General features: G+C 28.6%; 1 protein-coding gene across 16 annotated transcripts in view; it reads right to left on the bottom strand.

Moving 5' to 3' along the window:
- Positions 1-438: 438 nt before the first annotated feature.
- LOC105199532 (serine/threonine-protein kinase MARK2) overlaps positions 439-20,950 on the bottom strand; it is a 97,560-nt gene continuing 77,048 nt past the window's right edge. For 11 of the 16 annotated variants that reach the window (XM_039451778.1, XM_026139077.2, XM_039451780.1 and 8 more), the window contains 5 exons: positions 20,726-20,837; positions 20,509-20,597; positions 10,841-10,882; positions 6,659-6,770; positions 439-3,660 (listed from right to left, as the gene is read on the bottom strand). In XM_039451778.1, coding sequence (XP_039307712.1) covers positions 3,442-3,660; positions 6,659-6,770; positions 10,841-10,882; positions 20,509-20,597; positions 20,726-20,837 — 574 coding nt within the window. In that variant the 3' untranslated portion in view covers positions 439-3,441. Of the gene's footprint in view, positions 3,661-6,658; positions 6,771-10,840; positions 10,883-14,251; positions 14,997-16,371; positions 17,195-20,508; positions 20,598-20,725; positions 20,838-20,950 lie in introns of those variants that run through there. The other 5 variants (XM_026139070.2, XM_039451777.1, XM_026139072.2 and 2 more) reach the window with 3 other exon arrangements.

Raw genomic sequence — 20,950 nt, 5'->3', positions numbered from 1 at the left:
ATACAAGAGAACTAAATTTTATTTTCAAAATAGTTTAATTTTGAAATTAATTTTGAAAACTCGTTCTTTGAAGGAATAATTTCATTAGATTAGAATATGGATAAAAAATATCATAACGTTGCGTTTTTTTATTCTATTTTGTGTAGTTAATTACGAAAAGTAGAAACTTCTGTTTATCTGTTAATGATAGTGCGTACTGCTCTTAGATAAAGTATAGGACATTATTTTTTTACAACTTTTTTTAAACACTGCTGCAATATTGTTGTAGTATCATTTAAAAGAAAAATATTTGCAATCTCTGCAACATTGCACTACAATATGCAATGTTGCTACTCATATAAGCTTCTATGCTGTATATGAATTGCTGATGAGAAAGAAAAAGAAGAAAATATTGACGTGTCATTCGTAGCGAGTTCGCGTATTTGACAGGAATCTGAATTGGGAAACAATGCATGTTACCATTTTATTATAAACGTTTTACTACATTTTGGCTAGATACCGATCACCAGAAAACACTTAGCAAAGCTGTATACGTATGTACCTATCTACAGAGACCGACGTGTGTATGTATTTCAAGTATGTGTTATGTGCGCGTAGTCGTTACGCGCAGCCACGCGGGCGATTACCGCGGGAGTGATATATTCTTTCGCGGCACTTACATACAAAAAAAAAAATCACAAGCTCCCCCGGTATTATGCCAAATTGGATTCTAAGTATCGCCCGTGTAGCTCCGCGAATTCTAATTGTTTCTCGATAAATCCTCTCACGCGTTAAAATTATCAATATCTTTAGATTTATATTTTCTCCCTTAAGCATTGATCATTAATTTATACATTTATTTCGTAAAGCAAGCGGGCGAAGGATGATTTTATGTATAGACTACGATAGATAATTAATTCGTCTATATGTTGGGCATGTGTATTATTAATGCTATCTGAAGGATCTTATGTTAACATTAATAATAATAATAATAATAATAATAATAATAATAACAATAATGATAATAATATCCCTATTTGTGTGTGTCTATAGAGTCATTTACAACGGCCACTCTGGATTACAATCCTTTTCTTTTTATTTTATACAGTGATAATAATGATATTCAACATTGTAATCGGGATATTAAATTCTGATTAACGAGGAACAAATGGGAAAAAGAAAACGATCATTAGTCTCCAGTTTAATTCCCTGAAAGTGATTGGATCTTTCTCCTTCTCTCTCTCTCTCTCTCTCTCTCTCTCTCTCTCTCTCTCTCTCACTTAGCGGGATGTATGAATGTTTGCATCTAAGTTGCTTCTTGTAAATCGATAACATTATTATTATATCGTTATATTACATTATCTCGCTTATTGGTTCATGAAGTAATCCGATGACACGAAATTGGTATGGTTATGCACAAAGAAGATAAGTCCCGATGCCGGTGCTGCGTTAATCATTTACTTAGAATTTTTTTCAAGATGTTCGGTAACGGACAATTGGCCGATACTTAGTTGCTATCAGTCGTTTCATGATTTCGCAACACGACGTATCGCGATTGCACGTCGTGATAGCGCACTGAATACTCTGTATTTCTCAGTGTAGCAAGTGTTAGAAATGTGGAAAATCATTGAGTTTATAGTATGTAAATAAATTAGTCATTGCCTATTTTAATAATATACTTCATTAATCTTAGGCAAATATAAAAAGTTTGCGATACTCGAGTTCCGAAGTGTTTTTTGTGATTTCGGTGTGTGTGATTCTCTCATTCTCTCTTTCATTCTCACTCTCATTCTCTTTTTCTCGTTAATTTTTAGTACCTTCGTAATATATACTATATACATCAAGTCTCTAATTCATTTCTATGATGTGTTGTTTATGGTAATTCCTAATTTTATTTCATTCAACTGCAAATACTTCTGAATGAAAGGATTAAATAGTACAATATAGCCAATTATAATACTTAAATTTAATATTATATTTTTCGTAGAAATAACAGATCTTGTTATTACTGATGTAGTTTATATTTATAATTGCAATTTTGATGAAGAATGATGAAGTATATGTATTATTCACATGAAACACTAGTCATAACTCGATAGTATTTCTAAATTATGTTAAGAATCCTCTGCTTCTACCTTTATAATATTATGTGAATGTGTATGTAGTATGTGTATATGTATGCGCGCGCGCGTGTGTGCGTGTGCACGTGGTTGTGTAAACCCTTGTCGTCTCTCTATGATAAAAATAAAAATAATTATTACATGTTTTAATCATAATTGACTAATATCTATAGTACTGCGCATTTTTAAACTTATTCTACAGATAAAAAAGGTAAAGTATCATAAAAATGTTCGAAAAAAAATAAACAGTTGCATATTGTGCAACGTTAAAATAATTTAACTCATTATTCGTTTATGGTGCTAATGTATTATAAATGATGATAGTTTTTCATCGATACAAAACACAACACATATGCCTCGGTTCTGTAAATTTGTCAAATAATTTACAGGCAAAACCTTTGCTTCTAAAATTTTACATACAAGAGAAAAACAGGAAGTTACAGAGAAATCTTTTGACGTTGAAGATGCATTGCCCCATTTTTTTATTTCCTGTATATTTGCGTTATTTTATTGTACAAGAAACGCGCTGCCGTCAAAAAATCAACGTAAGAAATGTAGGCACATTTAATGATCTGATTGAACCGTTTCTATTTTGATCCTTCAGCATATTTTACGATAATATGCAATAGATTTTCAATATATGACATAAATTTTAATACACATATCTCCAACGTCATGAATAACACAAAATGTAATACTGTTTAAAAATAAAGCGCTATTTCATGGACAGATGTAATAGATTGTTCGAAAATTGAGAAGGCAGATCGACCTTCAAACACGACTGATGATTTTCGCTTGGATGCACATTTCCCTGTTATTGATAACGAAAATTCAAAACTAATAAACGTAGATTATTGTGTCTAATACCAGCTTCTTTGTACGATTGATCAGGTCAGCTGGTCCGCCTCTGTTACTTTTCGTTTTTTTCTCGCTCGCGAAGCGCTATGAGGACCCGATCTAGTTCTTCATTTTGGCACTCGGGAGTATTTGAATACGTATTAGCCGTCACGGATCACAGTTTCGGACTTTTTTTCGACGAATCGTTAATAGCGGTCCTCCAACGCAGAGGAGACGATGAGAAGACATGAGAAGACTGTCCTATTCTCTCTTTCTTTCTCTCTCCTCCTTCCCTCTCTTCCTTCTCATCTTACGATGACGTTCGTCGACTGGGACGGAGGAATCGCGTTTAAACGAATATTTCTTGGGTATCGGATTCGGAGTCGGAGTCCCAGAAGAAGAAACAAGAGTAAAACTCCTCGGTGACCACCGCCACTTGGTGGCTACGCTCACGAGGTCGTTATGGGTTGGCGCGATTGGCGGCTAGGGCGCCCGTGGCCGACAGTCACAGCTTGAGCTCGTTCGCGATTTTGCTGGCGATATTTTTAAAACCAATCGACGTGCCGGAGATACGCTTGAACCGCACTCCATTCAAGGAAAGTCGTGGCAGCTTGCAGACCTCGATCTCCCACTGCACTTGGCTGTCCGTCGCCGCCTCGCCGTGCGCGCAGAGCAACAAAAACCGTTCGCGTTGCTCGTACTGGCATTTATTAGCGTCCAACACCTGGAAAAACAATTTGATAAACGTTTTGTCTCTCATATAAAAAACGTTACATTATTTGCCTTTCCAAACGGCTTAATAATCTGGGAAGTTGCTGATTTTCAACCATTTCAAACTTACTTTATGAATTGCATCGTTATTGAAGTAGAATATACAATTGATAAAATGATGATCTGGCAGCGAGATAGGGAAAGACAATAGCGCTCAAATATATATATATATATATATATATATAAAAAGCAATGAACTCACGTTGTAGTACAAAGGTTAAAATTTCTTTTTACTTATTATTTTAATTTCATTAAAAATGATATAATCATAGTTTGGCAGCAGTCCGTCGGGACGCGATGTGATGGCACTCCTTCAATAACAAAATAAGGCGTTAACATTTCTATTAAAATATTTATTAATTAAATTAATAAAAAACAATGCGATAACTATTAATTAAATTTTCGTATAAATAGTTACTACACTCTCGTTATTTTTCTCATCATAATCATTTTGATTGTCATCAGACTTATTATCTAACTCCCCCTTTTTTTATCAAGAACTTCCATCATCACCTATATATTAATTGAAATACTATTATGAAGTAGATTAAACAGTATTTAAAAACTGAAATTTAAATAATAGTCCTGGATGAAAATAAATTTTATACTATTGCATATAATCACATACCATTCAGAAAATATGCAAAATTTTACACATTCATGTATATATATATATATATATATATATATATATATATATATATATGTATGTATGTATGTATAATTATTTATTTTCTAAAGCTTTTAAAATGAGATATTCATTATATCTTGTCAAGTAGAAATAGAATAAAAATTGATTTTTTTAATCCTTAAACTGTAAAATATGAGTACATAAATACATTTTCCTAGTCTGGGAGACTTTTTCAACTTTGAGAAGCTATAACTTTGGTTCCAATCAATATTTTTCATCAATCTTTTTGTATAAATATAAGTTCAGAATCTCAGAAATATGACTGTATAATCGGCATTCCTGAAAAATGATTTATTGTAAAATTATAAAGAAAAAACCATTAAGCAGAAATAAAAAATTGTTTAAAAATTTATTTTTTCTTTAAAAAATCATATCTTTGCAACAAAAAAACTTTTAAGAATTTTAAAATACGGTATTTTAAAGCTAAAGAGTTACTAAAAAAAAAATTATGGCATGTTATTCCTATTAAAAAGTATAATTATGTATCAAAGCAAGTATTTTTAGGTGTCTAAAAATTCACTTAAAAAAAAATCATATCTTTGCAACAAAAAACTTTTAAGAACTTTAAAGTACAGCGTTTTAAAGCTGCAGAGTCATAAAAAAAGGGGGGGAGGAGCGATTGTCATTCATATTAAAAAGTATAAATTATAATATATAAGAAGGCAAATATGAGATATTTTTGATTAACTTAAGGTCTAAAATTGAAAAATGATGTGTTTCATGATCTGTGCAGAAGCCCTCTTTTCCACAGCACTACATAATATTCTATTGTAACTTTAGACAGAGTATATGCGAGTAATATATGCTTACGGACCTGTTCGAACGTATTTTGTCCGATTTTTTTGATATTACTCATTTTGATATAACATTACTCACAAAAAATTTCACTCACACACAATAGTAGTCCCACAGACCCCAACAAAACTTTGCTGCCGTGCCGTTCGAATTCTAGTCAACCAATAAAGTTGATCAAACATATCATTCGAAAGAGGAAATTTCAAACTTTTTTTTTACCCCCTGGTTCGAACTTCATATCTCATTCTGTCTTCACACTGCAAGTGTTCAAAATTTCATATAGGGTCTCTCTGACTTAAACTGTGATTATATCATTCTTAATGACGTTAATAATAAGTAAAAAATAGTTTTTATCCTTATATAGTATTATCCTCGTCCTTGCTCGACTGTCATTTTAACGTTTACTTTCTACTTCAAGATAATGATAAAATTTTTTAAATAAATTTGATAAAATGAAAATTTCTAGCTAGCTTTCGGACTATAAAGGAATTATATAAAGGATAGGAATGCTCAAAAATCTATGACAATTTTGTTGTGACGAATTAAATAAATGTTCGAAAGTGAAGTTTTGAGAGATAATTACACAACATATAAAAAGTAGAAAAATATAATTTTTTTCTTAACAAATACATGAATACATAATTGAAGTATTTTCCATTTCTTTTTTGAAGTCATCGCTTTGAAATGGTATCTTGGCTCTCATAATAAATTTCAGTTAGAAATATTCAAGAAGTTTGCCGCTATTAGGTAAATTTCTGTAAAATGGATGGAATAAAAATTAACAAAACTGTAACTATTAGTAATAAAAATAAAAATTTTTTCAATTAAAAATATCAAGTGCACAACTATTTGATTAATTTTTGTCAATTTATTTTATAAAGGTTCATCTGATGATGATAAGCCTTCTGGCTAACGGATTTCTGGCTAAAAATCGTGATGATCGGATTACCGAGAACAGATGTTGCAAAATGAAAAACATGATGTATACTTCATTTACATAGATGTGTACAATATGCCAATTACGTATTCTGGCTTTATGCAATAAGTGTTCCAAAAAAATATACGGCGCGCAGTTCTCATAAACTAGAAATTGTAAAAATTATTATGTAGCATTAAGATTCGGCATAGATTTTTTTTATCTTTATGTATGACATTTTCGTTAGTCCAAATTTAACTTATTATTTATGTTTATAATTTTTCTAAATATCAATTTTCATGGTATGATTTCCTTTTTTCCCTTTATATAAATATCAGTTAATATTTTATAGATATATTTTTTACTTTTTTATATTGTATCTCTTAAAAATTTATTTTCATATTTGTTCAGTTCATCACAAAAAAGTCAAACAAGTACAATTTTTGAATGATCTGACATTTTAGTTTCCTTATTGAACAAACTTGTCCCAAGTATCACATTCGATTGTGCAATATTAGTTAACATAAACGTGCTTTTCTCTTATAATACCTTTCGAATCTCGGACATTATTTCATTAGGATCTCGACTACTGGTAGTTTTCATACTCCACGTAAAGCGTAGACTGCGCGGCTTGACTTGTTCATCGTTAGTGGTAGCTCCGCTGTAACAAAAATATATCTTAAACCCGTTCAATTATCTAAAGCGATTCCAGGTACAGGTTTTACAATTATAAATGGATTTAATACGGCGGTAAATCCAACTGCGGTGAAAATAATTCTTGCTGAATTATGCAAAATTCCAAATATTAGAGGAGAAGAGGGTAATATGGCACCCATTTTCATTTTATTGAATCATTTTGTTAATAATTAATATTTTCTATTGAAACTTGAACGATTACATTCGTCAAAATGTTGTTTGACAGATTCTAGGCTCAAAATAATGAGATATTTATTATTTAGGATGTGATTTATAAAAATCTAATGCTCTGCATAATCGGTGGCAGAAAAAAAGTGGTTGTAATATGGCTATCTATAAGAATAATTTAAAAAAGTTAGTTTAGTTTAGGAGAAACACAGTATCTTGTTACAAAATTATATATATTTAATTTTCCATTGTTTAGAATTTTTCTGATATAGAATTTTCTTGCGTTCAGTAATTTTAAAAATACCATTAAGAATTTAGTTAGAAATGTCATTTTATTCCTGTTTAACATTAAACAACAAGCATAAAATAATGTTTTTAATGTTTCTAAACACCGCTCTCTAGAATGACGATCGATTTATTGAAGAAATATTTCAATATAAAAATTTTGCTTAAAAGACCATATTAATAAAATTCCATGTTATTGTTTTAACTTTGTATAACTAAAAATGTGTATAGCTGAATAAAAAGGTAAATAATAAAAAAAACACTCAAGTGTATGTACATTTGTGTGATAATACACTCAAGTTTAAAAATAATGAGAAAGTATGAGTAATTAAAGGTTAAAGGTAAACCTTGAAAAAGTTTAGAAGTGCTCAAAAGTAAAAATGCCTTATAACAATTGTCACTTATTATGTATTGTCATATTAATATCACTAAAAAACGGCGGGCTACTAAATGAATAACTCCATAAGCAATTGTTAGAATACGTCATCTAATAACGGAGATAATAGGGGTAACCATATTGTCGACAGCAGCCATAATACCCTCTTCTCCTCTATCATTATTTTTTAATTGAAAATTACATTCTGAGCGATAATTTACGTATTTGTCTACATTTGTATATATTTCTTATCAGCACTCTTTTCATATATTTTATTATTAGAAACATGTACATATTAAGAATTAAATTAAAAATTATAAAATGTATCGAGTTATGTAAAATGTAGATCTTGTGCAGAATGTGACGTGATGTATGTAAAGCTTTAAGCTTGCAATTGTAGCATAAAAGTAAATTTTCTTAACCCGCTTAAAAAGGATATGATAATGTTGTGTTAAAATTCTTACAAGCTATCGATGATAAATGACATAAAAGATAATGTAAAATGGAAATTCATCCAGAATCAAATTCTATGAAGAATTATAACATACATGCGTGACATGCAAATCATTTACGTCAAATTAAATCACAACTCGTTAAAACAACATTATATTTACATTTATATAGAAAAGAACACTTAAAACTGAGTTACATAAAAAAAAGTTATAAGTGAATTATTATAACCCTGAATATATATTAGGTTACTATTGTGACAATATCAAATCTTAGGATATTATTACAACAAAATGATAATAAAAAATCTTGTAATTTATATGCGATTGATAAAGCATGTAAATAATAACATAATTTAAAGTTTAAAACAAAAATGATAAGAATCAATTTCACCTGTTTCACATGTGTATATCAGATGAATAATATCATTAGTAATTATGAATAATTAGAATTCTACAAATCTGAATTTTTAGTTGACTGTTAAAATAAATCGTAATAATCGTGTAAATAGAATATAATTCTTATTTTTACATAATTATATAGAAAAAATAGTACCAAATTAATTCTCCGACTGTGTACATAAATCTAGGGTATTCAATATAAAGTATTAATTGCTCGTAATTATAAAATGGACAAACCTGTCTGTTAAGTTACCCTCACTTAAATAAATAAATAAATAGGAATAGAAAGGATTTGAGATCTCAGAGTTATTACGAAAAACCAATCTAGCGTTGAATACCGGGCATGTCGGCAATCTAGTCATGGTCATGTCAGATCACATGCAACTTTTTTTCATTAAATAACGATTTTGCTAACTATTTATGTTTATGAAAATGTTTTAGGTAAAGAGAACGTCTTCTTAAAAGATTTTAACAAATTGTCGCTTTCCTATTTAATTATTATTAATAATGAAGTACCGGTTGATGGACAAAATCATTTGTTACAAAATTTATTAAAAATAAAGTATTTAATAGATAATATTTATGAAAATAATTACTGAAATTTTTAACTACAATGTTGACATTGTTTCATTTTTCAGATTTTTGGATACTTAAGAATAGAAAAAAAGTACCGGGCGTGAGACAGATCCATTTATACATTAGAAAGGCAAAAACGTATGCAGTCAGAGTTTAAACTAATATATTATAATATTGAAACTAAAAACTATAATATTTTATTAAAATTTAAAATTATCAAATTCTTTAAAGACGATTAAATTATATATGAGCAAGATTATCGTTGTTTCATATAAAAGCAAGAGTTATATTTTTTACAATAAAATATAATTTCTTGCTTGTACAATTCTCTTTAAAGAATTAGTAATTTTAAGTACAACAAAATATTATATTTTTATTTTAATATTATAATAATCATAATAAAGTGTACATATAATACAATTGTTTTAATAATAATAGTATTAAAAAATTGTAGTTTTTTATTTAAAGATATTGGCTACATTTACATCCGAAGACTTATAATAGCCTGACCTATACCGTGACTCAAGATTTGTGATCACCAATTAGTTTCATTGTAATTAACTTAAAGTATTTTCGAGGTCTCAGAGCCATCTTCCGGATTCTAGCTGTTTATTTTATTGTGAATCTGAAATTGTGTTAACAATTTGACTATTAAAGGCGAGATAACGAGAGTTTAAACCGAAATTCCAGACAATCTATTTTAAATCAGATTCCTAAAAAGCCAAATCTAACTTAAAGTCATGTCAGGTCGTCTACGAAGTGTTTACAACAAGAGATTTAGACAATTTTAGATCAAATTTGAGATACAGATTGCAGCGTAAATGTAAAGTGTAAACGTAGCTACTAGGCTAATTTATATGCGTGTAAGTTGCGACCTAAACGCTATATTACCCATAAACAAAGATTAGATTGTATAAACAGTTGTTAAACGACCTGAGTTGAGACAGGTGTCTTTTTCGCGTGATCTGACTTAAGATATTATGATGTAACGCATATAAATATAAGTAAGCACAAGTAATCTAAAAATCACTCCTAGTGAAAAAAAAGAAAATTATAGAAAACAAACAATGCGATTTACATTCACCCAAAAGTATGGATTTACAATACAGACTTTACATGTAAATGTTTCATTGGTTGATATTCATAATTGGTTTTTATATTTAAGATCGTCTCTAATACTGTCATCAACCGAGTTGTATTAGCATCTTAAGACATTACTCAAAACGGTCTTAAAATACGATTCGATTATGAATATCAATCATTGAAGGCCTACTTTAAGTCAGGGCATGGGTCAGGTAACACAAACGAATTTTGTAAATTAGCCTATTATTATTTTCTATTTAATATTTTTTTTCTCTCAATTAATAAAAATTATTAAATAATAAAAATATATTTTTTTCACAAAATTATATAAAATTTCTTAATGTACGCAAATTATATCTGCTTAACGCTTCATAATCTCATTTTAATATTTAACATTTTGAAAATAAAGATATTTTCAAAACAAGAATGTCCTTTTCTTCTGTGTATCTAAAATATCAAATATTTTTGATGGATAATATCAAGCCACTTCATAGAATATGCATGTTACGTCACACAAAGATCGTAGACACGAACAGACGTGCACCAAATATTGCATTCTATGTAAACGAATGTTAAGTACGCGCCACACGTATCGTTAATAATCAACAAATAGAAAGTTGGATGTACGAAAAATTAAGGAATAAAATGAGTGAAATTAGAATACGGATAGTGGTATTATGGCATGTAGCAACGTACCTCACTACTGGGTGCTTGGGGGGTACGGATGGGTCCATGGGGCTGAAATAACAAAACAAAGGCAGTTGCTAACAAACACTAAACATGATAAATTAATCAAATTGTCAATATGTATAACAACCATCACCATCCTGTCACCAATGCACACTGATTACGACACAAACAATTACGATGTGATGAGCTTAGAAAAATTTCTGATAGGTGTGGCATATTGATATTTTCATGAATTACACATAAATTTTTACATAAAAAATCAAAATATATAATATATGTAACGTTGACGTGAAATTTCATCGTGGATGTAAGCATTTATTATTTAAAGGAAAATAAATATTACTTCTCGCTGAAATTACTACGTTATGCAAATTGCAATTGTGATTTTTTTAAAAATAATTTCTAATTCCTAATTCCATGATTCAAGAAATAAATTATGACTGTGTTGCATAAATACACAAAAAGAGCCCAACTCACATATAATGTAACACATTCCTACCGAATTACATGCATTGTGAACGCATAAAACATATATTTCCGTACAGGCAGAAATGTTTCTTTTAAGTATACAAGGATTTAGAAATAAATTAATACAACATATACAAGAAATTTTTGACATATTTATTAATGCGAAATTATTACTATTATTGCTTCTTAAAATTATTAAATAATATTTCTATGTTGTTTATATATTATAAGCTATTTACTGCCCTCCATAACGTTAAATCTAAATTAGAATTTCTAAATTATGCTCTTTAAATAATGGATTGACTAAAATTAATTGAATATCCTAAGAATCCTCTCTGGATGCTTGGACGGGCACGTAGTTGGAGTGCAGCAAAGAGCATAATCATTTAAAGACACGTTATATTTATACAATTTGCAAACAAATTTTTTATCTCATGTTTCGATATATTTAACATGACATGATCTTTCTCTTTCTCTCCTTCTCTCACTCACTTTTTTTATTGTTCAATATTTTCTTTTTCTCTTTTTTCACTTTTCTCATTTTCATATACATTGCATTATTGGGTGACCTTAGATATATTACATTTTATGACTTTGATAACTTTCTAATATCACTTATGCATCCAAATATCGATAAATATGTGACAAATACAAAAACAAATCCTAGTAATGATGAGTTTAAACATTCGTTGGAAATATATTATATCAAAATACTAAATATATTGGGATACATTAATTGTGCAATCTCACAAGATGTAAATAAAAAGTTAATTGAAAATATTTTATATTATACAATAGAAGTAAATATACGATTTTTAAAATATCCTTTATACAAAAGAATATAAAAAAAATCATCAATGTCTTAAAAAATCAGAGACAATAAAATTTCTCTGAATTGCTACAAATAACATATTTTTAAGCTTGAGGCTATTCCAAGGGATACGCCATGATTCGTTAATAAACATATAACAATAATTATTTTTTCGTTATAAATGTAGATACTATTTTGTGTTGACCAGATATTATTAATAAATGCTATTGGCAATGACTGTGGAAGAGATTAGTGCATCTATCGCGTAATAATATATTCGAAATACACAATATTATATAGGAGTAAGCACGTATCTTCGACATTGTAACATATGTTCATAATTCTCAATTATATAATACATGCAAAGCCAACATCTGTACTTAGTATTAAAATAAAATCAGATTGCAGATTATTAATATTTTTCTATATTTTTTATTTAAAAGATATGTGTGATCGATAATTATGATTTCTTACATTAAAAAATATACATATATATTTCCATTATAAATATGAGAGTTGTAAAAATGTAGTCTTGGGTATAAGCTATTATAAAGGACAGTTGATTTAATTAAATTTTTAATATTATATTTAATTGTACTAAGCACAGCACTGCATTAATTTCTTTAAAAAGAATTAACATTAACATTTATCTTTATTTATTATACAGTGATTATCAAAGATATACGTGCTTAAATATTGTATATTTCTAATAATTAAATAATGATACAGTGTATAGATTAGGATACATTAATCAATACAAATAAATGAATTACCAATTAATTTGCCTTGTTCAAATAATGTTCAATTATATATCGCATTCTCAATAATTTATACAATACAAATAAATATTCATTAATAGAATAAATTAAAACAAGGTGGGTAAAATCAAATTGCCATTCATTGCAATCAAATAGCACTCTAATCATAATATAGTCAGTTTTGAGATCAACGTCGGAATAATGTTTATAATTATCAGTTTGCAGAAATAAAAAATTGTCTAGTATTAAACATATGAATATTTCTGTGAAATCTGTTGCTATTTGTTTACAGATTCTCGACAATAGGAAATTTCTGATAAAAATAAGTTATACTTTAATTAATCGCATTAAAAAGACACGTACTTTGATCAAAGAAAAAAGATAAAGTGGAATGCCTGATATATTTTTTTTACATATCTCTATATTTGCGGTTCAATCAAAACGTATTTATTATTTAGTAAATTAAATCAGTTAAATAATATTTAAATATTTAAATGCAACTATCATACTGATATTGGATTAAAAATACAAATATAGGAATCAATTCAGAAAATAATGTAAAAGTATGGTACATTAAAACGTAAAACTCATTTTTTTTTCTTAATATTCCAAAGAACGAGTTAATTAGCTCCTTTGTTTATATAGATTCTTTCATTCTTGCAAAGAAATACGTTATTTAAATTTCAAAATTTTCTACAAATAACAAAAGATATTTATGTTGCACACAAAATATTTATAGAAGAAAATGTTGTAGTTATGTTAAAAACGTGTAAACGCGCGCGCGCACTTACGCACGCATGCACACGCACACCAACATACACACGTTTCTCTCTTTCACATACGCGCGCGCGCACGCACAGACAATACATATGTATTTATTCATTTTAAAGGACATATTTCCTTGAATTTTTTTTTGTTTTAGTGAAAGAATCAGTACAAGAAGCCAATGTATAGTCATCTTAATAATGTTGCGAGAAAACCAGACATGTATTCCACGCTATCTTCGAAAAAGGAAATCTATGCTGGATAAAAAGGAAAAAAAATAAAAAAAAAATATTATATATGTTATACAATAAAAGCATGGAATCAACAATTGTACATACTTACTAACAAGTATAAACATATATTAACTTTATTATTAACATTATGAAGACAGAAGATAATTGTTACTTTTGCTAGTAAATATATGCACTTACTATTGTACTTTAATTTAGCAAAAGTATATATGTATATACATACCAAGAATATGCAATTAAAAATATTATTCTATCGTTTTCTATATTATAATAAATAGAAAGTTTTTTATTAAATAACATATTTATTTATTCCCAATTTTTGAACAATTCTTTGTTTAGATTTAATAAATATTTATTTTGGACGTCGCATAACTAACAATTGTAATATTTTTGTTAAAAGTATTATAACAAAATACTCTGTGATTATTTCAATTAAAAATATCAAATTGCACATGCAGTTCAATTTATAATCGTCTGTTAATCAGGATATATGTTCCAAAGAATTTATATCAATTAGTATGTTTTATTAAAAATTAAATGAGAATATATGTTTATTAATAAGTGTATATGTTCACTAGTAATAACAAATTTATTTATTTTTATTCTTGACTTTCTATAATCTTAAGTAATTATATACATTTACTAGTAAATATATACAATTACTGAATTTTACGCTTTTATTGTGACATATATATTACACATCAGCCAATCATATGGTATCGACTTCAACAAGCGGCACAATATTATATTATATGAAATATGAAAATACGCAATGTAGAAGATATATTTTAATCATTTTTACAATAACAAAAATGTTTATCAAACAATAGATATCATATGATAGATTCCACGTTATAATATCAAATATTGCTATCCAACATATTTTCCTAAGAAAAAAAAAAAGAAAAAATTATCTATAACGTTACAAAATTTACAACATTATTCTAGTCCTCGTTGTAATTTACGAAAAAGAAGAGAAAATCAAAACGAAATAAAATAATACATTCGTGGAAGATGCGATTGCCATGGCGCGATATATCTGCATGCGGCTCGCTCTCATTTCAGCTCGGGGGAAACAAGGCGAGACCTCCTCCTTCACTTAAAAAAATCTGTCAAAGTACGAACAATCATATGTACTCTTTTATCTGTTAAATCTTGTCTGTTCGTTCGTTAGTGTTAGTATAACTATAACATTTTCTTCACACTCGAAATTTTCTACCACTCGATCATTACAATCGAATATATATATACTTTCACACAGGGTTGGGAAAGTTACTTCGTAAAAATAACTAGTAACACAGTTACAGTTTTTTTCTTTCAAAAAAATAACTAGTTACCATTACAAGTTACTGACTTTAAAAAATAACTCGTTATAGCTACAATTATTCAAAAAGTAAGAAAAAGTTACTTTTCAGTTACTTTTTTGTATCTTCTTGTAATATTTTAAAGCTTTTATAATTTAAATACTAAACTTTTACATTTCTAATATTACTCAATTATTTTATTTATATTGGAACATGTCAAATTTAGAGACGCTATTGCTTGAAATTCAGTGAGGAACAAAGATAAAATTACTCGTGTGTTTATTTGTATCATTTACTAAAAAGCACCCACGTAAAGTATCTTCAATCGTGTGAGATGCATGTGACATATCTATATTAATTATTTAAGTACACATAAAAGATATATGAACTGTGTTCAAAATTCAAAATTTTTCAAGGATTAGACTAACAATAAGTATAGAACTTTGATCCAAAGGCATTCTAAGTAACATCAATATCAAAAAAATTATTAAAGAAGAAAAAAAATTAGTTTATGTTTACATATTATACAATTTTATTTCCAAAATAGGAAAAAATAAATTTTTATCTTTGTTGTTTACCGATTGTTAAATAAAAATAAAATGATACATGACGCCACTCGAGTGATGTTTGCAAATGCAATATAAATTGACAAATGAGTTTGAAATATGTAAAGTAACTATAAAAGTAACTATAAATTTAATTACTAGTTACACAAATAATGTAACTAAGTAAAGTTATAGTTACAGATGGAAAAAAGTAACGAAGTTAAGTTACAGTTACCAAAAAAAGTAATTCTAACTGTAACTTCGTTACAAGTAACGAGTTACTCCCTATCCCTGCTTTCACATTAGCAAGCATCTATCGCTTTTATTTGCCAAAGGCAGTATGGAGAGAAAAAAAGGATAATAATAATGACAATAACAAGGGTAATAATATAAAAACAAAAAACATGAGTAAACGTGTTTTTTCGATCGATAAAATATAAATAAGATGTTGAAAATTTTTTTTTAAACAGAATATTAAAGAATTGTAAAAAACTTCTGTGCTATTTGTATGCATCATAGATTTGTAAATAAAATTCATTTCATCACATCTGCAAGATTATTAGTTGCTTAATTTAATCAAAGAGAGTAATCTATGCCTGTCACACATCCGCCATTACATAAAAATATGCTTTTGGTATTTGAATATAAGTGTTTTGAACATACTTATTAAATTCGCACCTATCATCTTAACGGTTAGATACTTTACGTCGGAAGGCATCTATTAAGCATCATCGTTCTTTACAAAATAGATTTTATATATTTTTTATGCAATTATTTTATAATGAAAGCAAAACAAGTAAATTGAAACAGCTTTTACAGTGTGAAAAATGGTACAAAAATATAAAGATATCGGGGTTTTTCCTTAGACGTAAAGTATGAGTACAGTTACAAGCAGGCTGAATTAGGAAAGGCACAGATAGGGCTATACCTAAGTGCGTAAGGCGATTTCCTGGTTTGTGATTTCAGGAAGACATTTTTTTCTTTAAAATATAATTATATAATCGTACGTACACACACACACACACGCACGCACGCACGCACGCACGCACGCACGCACGCACACATATATACATATATATGTATATAAATTTGGATGCAATAATATACATTATATACACATATAAATATCATATGTGTTCAAAGATTCGCAGCATTCGACATGTAAAAGTTCTTAAAAAAGTAATTTATACTCGATCTTGAGAACCACAGAATAACGGAGTCAAGAATTTTTCTTTTTCTTTCTTTTTTTAAGATTGTATATATTACACGGTGTCCATTGAGCGGTTGATTAATAATAAATAAACTTTTGCCTCTTTGCCCAGCTCGATTTAATTAGAGTATGCTTCGGGCATTCCATGTCATGACACCGTCGGCACATCAGGTGTGTTAAAACCCGTGTCTGTATGGCCTTTCGCTTGTCGGAACTCGAGAGATGAAGCGAAGCTTACGGTTCATGGCCTGCAGCATATAATATATATACGTATATATACCGGTGAGAATTGATATTAAAAACGTCAGATATTCATTCTGATGCACCAATGGCTATGGATGTCGTCAATTTGTACATTTCTATACAATTATTCTGTACTATATTGAAAGTACTATGATGAGTACAGTGACCATATCATGAAAGTAAAAGAATATCATAACAATTGTTTACTACGAATTATATACTCTCGTTATTCTGCAGTCTTCCATCCTCAGTTCCAAGTATTTATGTCGTGTGTAGTACGCACTGTCATTTTGCATTTGAATGTGCGATATATGATAATTAGGTCCCATATATGTATAGAATGGATATATATATATATATATATATATATATATATATATATATACATATACATATATATACATACACACATACACACACGCGCGCGCGCGCGTGTGTGTATGTGTGTGTATATACATACACACACACAACCTAAATCAAAAATATGCCTCGCTACAATTGAGTGAGAAAAGGGGATGCACAATGAGTATGCGAGGTGGCCTGAATTCAGCCGAGCAGTGTGTATTATTTCCATCAATTTGTTTTAAGCGCGAATCTTATGACAATATATTAATATGATTTAATCTATGTATAATATAATATATGAATGAAAAATTTCTATATAAGAAGACATTGTGTACTTTTTGTTATGCATATAAAACGAAAATAAAAAAAAAAATTTCTACTTAGAATTCAACTAAAGGGTACAATCCGTCAAGCAAAATATTTATGGGACAGACAAACAATACAGATAGAGGTGAGAAGTACGCGATTACGCTTGAGGATGAAAATAGTATATAAGTAAGTATAAATAAAGCTACGAAACAAAATGCATAAGCTATATATTCTGCGGCTTTCACTGATAATGGTCGCTGCTGGCTCATCGGGTTTGTAATGATTAATATCATATGTCCTTATAACATGTAAATATATTGAGGTATAGAATTTCCAGAATTACATAGTCATTGTGCATCCTTAAAAAAAAAAACAAGAATCATTTGCATGCAAACAATAAGTACAATTTATCAAACTATGTCACAATATGAAATATATTCGAGTATATTAAAATATCAACACTTAAATGTTTAAAATGCTAAGCATGCACTGAGGATCCACTGCAAAGCTGTGATGTTTATGCTAGCGTTCTCAGTCTGTACTTGTAATCGGGATAATTGAATAACGCGACATAAAATTATTAAATATATATTTGCTACTTGGCATATGTATAAAATAAATTAACAAATGTAAATGTATATAATAAAGTAAAATAGGGAAAATGGAAGAAATATATAAATAAATATATAACAATATTTTATGCTTTTTAAAAATATTTGATTTTTATGGACTTTCTTTACACGCGGTTGTAGAGAGGATTTAAAAGAATATTAGGTAAGTGCAAAAGTCCGTGCCTGGTTTTAATAAATTTCATTAAGACAGTTGTATAATAGCGCCATTGATTTATGTGTACATATTGCACATCTATGGAAAAGTGACATATTCGATGGTCATTTGAGCATAAGATTTTTGTATTGAATTATATTTATATTATAAAACAAATTTTGCAAATGAGCAAAAGTTGCATTTACACCCAGCAAACACTAAGTTACATGTAATACAAAAATTATATAATAGTTACATTTTTGACTAGGAAATTACAACTAACATTTGTATTATATTGGAGTTGATGAAGGACTCTCGAAATTTCAAATAATTAAATCTCGCCAAAAAGACCAGTAAGAGTCAGCGCGGATATAAGTGCGCAAATGTTTATTTCTTGTCAACAAACAGTTTTAACGTGTTACTTTCATATCGAATTACATTTGTATTATATGTAACTTGGTGTTTGCTGGGCGGCATATAAAATGCGGTATGTTATACTTTATGAATTTTGGAGGGTGGACAATAACAGTTGAAACTGCCGTAAAAAATATTCAAGATATTTATCAGGATCGTGCAATTCAAACTGTTAAAAAATGTTTTGCAAAATTTAAACATGATGATTTTGACCTTGATGATCAGCCACGTTCTGACTGACCTTCTGGCATAGATGATGACATTGTGCGCAATTTAGTGAAAAATAATTTACAAATTTTAACAGAAGAGATTGCTAAGAACTTAGACTTAACATTGATATATCGAATGTATTTCGGTATTTAAAAAAAAATTAGATACACTTTAAAGCTTGATATAATCGACACATAGATGTCGCGTTTACTAATGCAAATTTACTAATGCGCATTTACTGAAGCGAACAAATTGAATCGAGTTGTAGCTGTTTCTTTGCTTGATCGATGAAATAAAGAGATTTTTGATCAATATGTAACTAGTAATAAAAAAATAGATCCTGTACAATAATGTTCCATGCAAACGCATTTAAAAACTAACAGATGAGCAGGCAGAAAAACCAATTCGCATCCTGACAAGGTGATGCTTTCTGTTTGATAGGATTGCAAAAAAATAATTTATTTTGAGTTGCTCCTTGTTGATTAATCGATTCTGACAAATACTGTCAACAATTTAAAGATAGCAATGCAGAAAAATTGTTCAATTCTGGCCAATCGTAAAGGAGGCGGTTTTCACCACGACAAAGCGAAACCATAGATCTTGCGCAAACTAAAAAAACTGAAATGGGATACACATACCGTATTTTCCTCATATCGCACCACGGGATCATTATTTATTTCGATCATTGTAAAATGATTTAAATAGGAAAAAATTCGCATCTTTAGAAGCTATTCAAAAACTATATTTTCTTCTTCAACGCAAAATTAAGATCGTTTTATGATTGAAATATTCCTATGTTATCAGAATGTTGGGAAAAGATTGTAGAAAACGACAGTGATTAAATTAATTAATAAAAAATTTTACATGCCAAATTGCTGTTTGAATTTTAATAATAAATCAGGCACGAACTTTTACACTCACCCAATACATGCAATAATTATGTATTAAAAATATCGATTTTGAGTAACTGTTAAAGATTTTCGTACTTTAATACACATTTCTCCTTTAAATTAATATTGTATTTTCATTATCTCTGTAGAAATTAATTATTAATAAATTTTCAAAAAAATTTTATACGTTAGTGTCAATTAGGAAATAATTTATTTCATATGATCCTATTGTTTTTTATGACATAATCGTCTAGATTACAAAATACATAAACTAATAGTAAAAAATATTTGTAAATATATAGAGATAATATTACAATCATACAAATTATGAGCATGCTGTCAAATACTGAGAATATTAAATGTAGATTATCAATCATAGAACTTACCGTTTGGAGAATTTTGAGGATAATTTCGAGAAGAAGGACGGCCTTGCTAGAGGGCTAATTGCATTTGTGTCCTGTGTTTGTGTGTGACCCTGAAAGTACATTTAATTATTAATAAAATAAATAAATAATAATTGCTAATAAAAAAGATAAACTTATACAGTTAAATTCTTTTCTTATTCGATTATTGCCTTACAATTATGTCACCTTAAGTGCTCACCTGAGTGTGATTTCGCTGTGCTCTATTTTGGCCAGAATGGAACGTACTACGACTCGGAACATTCCGTGGAAATGCTGGAGTAGTGGTTGTCTGTCTGTTGCATACACCCAAACTAATAACAAATAATAATTTTTATTTTAATATAAATTGCAATTACGTAACAAATACAATATGTTCATTTATCAACATTTTTATTTATATGCCCACTACTATCGTGAAAAATAT

This window comes from Solenopsis invicta, chromosome 7, assembly GCF_016802725.1.
Source record: "Solenopsis invicta isolate M01_SB chromosome 7, UNIL_Sinv_3.0, whole genome shotgun sequence".
Lineage (NCBI taxonomy): Eukaryota > Metazoa > Arthropoda > Insecta > Hymenoptera > Formicidae > Solenopsis > Solenopsis invicta.
This window is presented reverse-complemented; position numbering and strand designations above follow the sequence as displayed.